The following is a 3,377-nucleotide window of genomic DNA, read 5'->3' as shown; positions in this document are numbered from 1 at the left end:
AAATGTACACATAGTCCCCCCTTAGTGTACATTCAACAACTATGAATGCGGTAGTTACAGACATATGGTTATCTGACGCAATGGACATTAGTCAAATTAAATTATGATAGCTCACTAGCGCCCCTCTGTCAACGTAAAGGAATTTCACAATGTCGTTTAAATGATACCTGCTAGCGGATATTCTTGGATTACCGTTGGTTGTTGAGACCAAAATCTTTGTATAAAACATATCGCCATCTCTGTCGTTGTCTTTGACAAAACAGAGATAACACTATATTTTAAACGGGTATTTTGGTCTCAGAAACTCACAGTAGGTCTGTTCTTCTAAATAAAATTAGGATTTAAATAAATGAAATAACTGATATTCGATAATAATTTATTTAACACGAAGCAAAGATAGTAAATTTGTCAATCACGAGCTAGGTACTCCGTATTCCTATTTGATTAAGGTTCAATTTGCTTTAACAGTTTCAATACAGTATATAGTTAATCTTTTAATTAGTTTAATAACTATATATTTTAACATTAATTGGCTACTTTTACTATATTTATACAATATGTAATGGCATATAATTGTATTTACTACATCTTCAATTGATTTACCTATGGTATTTCATGAAAAAATATGCGTTAATTTCTTTTTCTTTATTATATTGGCAACATGACATTAACTACAATATACAACTTCTCAAATATTGAGATACAAGACCCACAGGCATCGACATTAGACAGTGATTACTTACTAAGTTAAATCTAAGCGAGAGTCCAAGTTACAGAGGGTTCTCTATTACCTGAGTTTCTCGCTTATAATGGTTCGATATTAAATAGGAGTTTTTTACAAATGTAAACTTTTAAATCACTGTCCAATACGGTAGACTACATATAAGAAAGCTCATCTATTTCATTCACTTTGACAAAAATAAGGATGGTTTTATTGTTTCGACAGTGGATACTAAGCTTATCACAAGTACGAAGCCAAAAACTCTCTATAGATTTTTTTAAATAATTACAAATTTTTACACTTTACAATGACACTTATATCGAGTTAGTTTATTCTAATGATAATTTCGTTAATAATGAATTATATTAGCAAAATATTTTTTTTTCTTCTTAAAATAGTTTGATTTTTTTAAAGTTAATATATCTTTTTTATTCAAACGCTTTTTCTAAGAACTTTTTGATTCGATCCTAACATAACTTTGTACCAACATTCAACTTTATATATTACTAGAACATTTTTGAACTACCTCGATATTTATATATTTTTTATCTTATATTCAGACATCTGTATTTTTTATAATCTTTGACAATATCAACCTCATTTATTAAAAAAAAATGTTACAGAATAAAATTAGTAGATAATTCTACCACACAATACTCATTGACTACATTTAAAGGAGCGGCCAGAGATAATAATCTGACCAGAATATAAGTAATCTGACCAACATTTTATAGCATTTTATTTAAACTCCTAGCAAATCTGAATGGTTAATATTTAGCGATTTATGGGCGATTCGGAATTTTTTTCTTAAAATATCCTTAAATTTAGTTTTTTTTTTAGGTTAGAATGTTAATACACTATTATTAAAACACTTAACAACTAATCAAAGTTACTCACACCATATAACATAAAAACTAAAGTGATACAAATAAAAAAATATAATTCACTACTTAATATTAATTAAGACTCTATGCGTATGGTAATAAGACATGATTTGCATTAACTATGTATTCTAGTTCGTACTAAATACGACAAACGTTTGTTAAATTCATAGTTATGGACTACGCAACATTTACGTACAATTTCTATGTCTATATACAATTCAGAGTTAGTAGGAATTACGTTCTGAAGACATCGTACAAAGCACGCAATGTACGTTAAACTATTGAAAACTATTGAATATTCATATTAATCCATTCATATTAATATATTAGTAAATATTTAATGGCAATTATCAATTCCTGTTATAGTCTTGATAGGAAAAATATTTGTTTATCAAAAAGCGTAATTTTTTATTTATTAATTCCAAGATAATTGATAAATTATTTGAATATTCTTTTTTAACTGTATTCCGTTTGATTTTTATAATGGAGACTTACATTCCAACCTCTGTGAGAACTCAAAATTATTATAGCCTAATCAAGAATACAAAAATCCTGACGTGTGGGCGCTTCAATCGGTTTATTACACTTTCTAATGTGCGCAAAGGAATTAGTTCTAAATTTTTCCGCAACATGGCGAGGTTTTCTAATATTCTTGATCAGGCTATAAATATATTTATAATAGAATTTACGTATCGTATATACGTAGAATACAGCATATAGAAGTCGAAACGTTACACGTCACTTCAAATCCACTTCAGTAAAACCACGCCACTTTACACCGCACATTGCTAAATCTGCTTCTTTTATTTCCCTAGAGGTATGAAGCACTTTATTCTATCACATAATATTTAATATTGCGTTGTTTATTGTGAGCGTGTGATGCAATGGGCGGGGCCGCAGTGGGCGGGGCCGCAGTGGGCGTGGCGCGGGGTGGCGCGGGGCGGGCCTACGTGTGCGGTGCGGGCGCGGGCCCGGGCACGCATCACCGCGAGGGACACGAGCTGGCGGCGGACTTGCCGCTCAGGCACGAGAACCCGCTCGTCGCCGACTGCAGGCTCGACATCGACCCTCTGCCCAAACAAACATTTATATATTAATAAGAAAAAATAATCAACTAAGGAAGTACAAACCCAATAATTAATACAAATAGCGATGGTCTGTGACTGCACTATTTAAGAATCCTGTGATAGGCCATAATCTTCTTTTGTAATATGTTTAAGTAAAAAAGTAGTGCGTATGTACTGTGTATCTCACTTGTACTGGTGGCTGGCGAGGGTCTCGTGGAAGTACATGAGCTGTGCGGCGCGGTGCGCGGTGTCCAGCAGCTCGCAGCGCCACTGCAGCACGTAGCTGCCGCTCTCCGTCATCACGTGCGAGCCCTGTAACACAACAACACCTCAGCCATCAGTGGGCGGCGCGGGGAGGGGCGTGTCGCTGTGTGGGGGTGCGGGGAAGGGTAGAGGGTGACCTGAATGCTCTCTCCGTCGTGGCAGACGAGGGTGGGCTCGACGCGGTGGTAGTGCTGGCCCTCGCGCCAGCCGCGCGCCTCCAGCTGCTGCAGCAGGGAGCGAGGCTCCGCGCCGCTGCCCGTGCACAATGCTGCAACACCATACAACACACACACACACACTGTAAGTCAACTGTTCATCATTTCAATGGTAGACATACGAGGAAGACTTTATTTATAAAAGCAATTGTAAGTCTAGTTTAATGTTTTGAGCCTGGAGACTGAGATAAGGAAGGACCACCTTTTGTCCCTAAGGCTAAGTAGT

At 35.8% G+C, this 3,377-nt stretch overlaps 1 protein-coding gene across 1 annotated transcript in view; it reads right to left on the bottom strand.

Annotated features, from left to right (window-relative positions):
- Positions 1–362: 362 nt before the first annotated feature.
- retm (real-time) overlaps positions 363–3,377 on the bottom strand; it is a 26,604-nt gene continuing 23,589 nt past the window's right edge. The window contains exons 13-15 of the mRNA XM_013314793.1: positions 3,074–3,204; positions 2,860–2,984; positions 363–2,675 (exon numbers count right to left, since the gene is read on the bottom strand). Coding sequence (XP_013170247.1) covers positions 2,588–2,675; positions 2,860–2,984; positions 3,074–3,204 — 344 coding nt within the window. The 3' untranslated portion in view covers positions 363–2,587. The remainder of the gene's footprint in view (positions 2,676–2,859; positions 2,985–3,073; positions 3,205–3,377) is intronic.

Source organism: Papilio xuthus, unplaced genomic scaffold, assembly GCF_000836235.2.
Source record: "Papilio xuthus unplaced genomic scaffold, Pxut_1.1 DF827135.1, whole genome shotgun sequence".
Lineage (NCBI taxonomy): Eukaryota > Metazoa > Arthropoda > Insecta > Lepidoptera > Papilionidae > Papilio > Papilio xuthus.
Note: the sequence above shows the minus strand (reverse complement) of the source record. Positions and strands in the feature narration are given on the sequence as shown.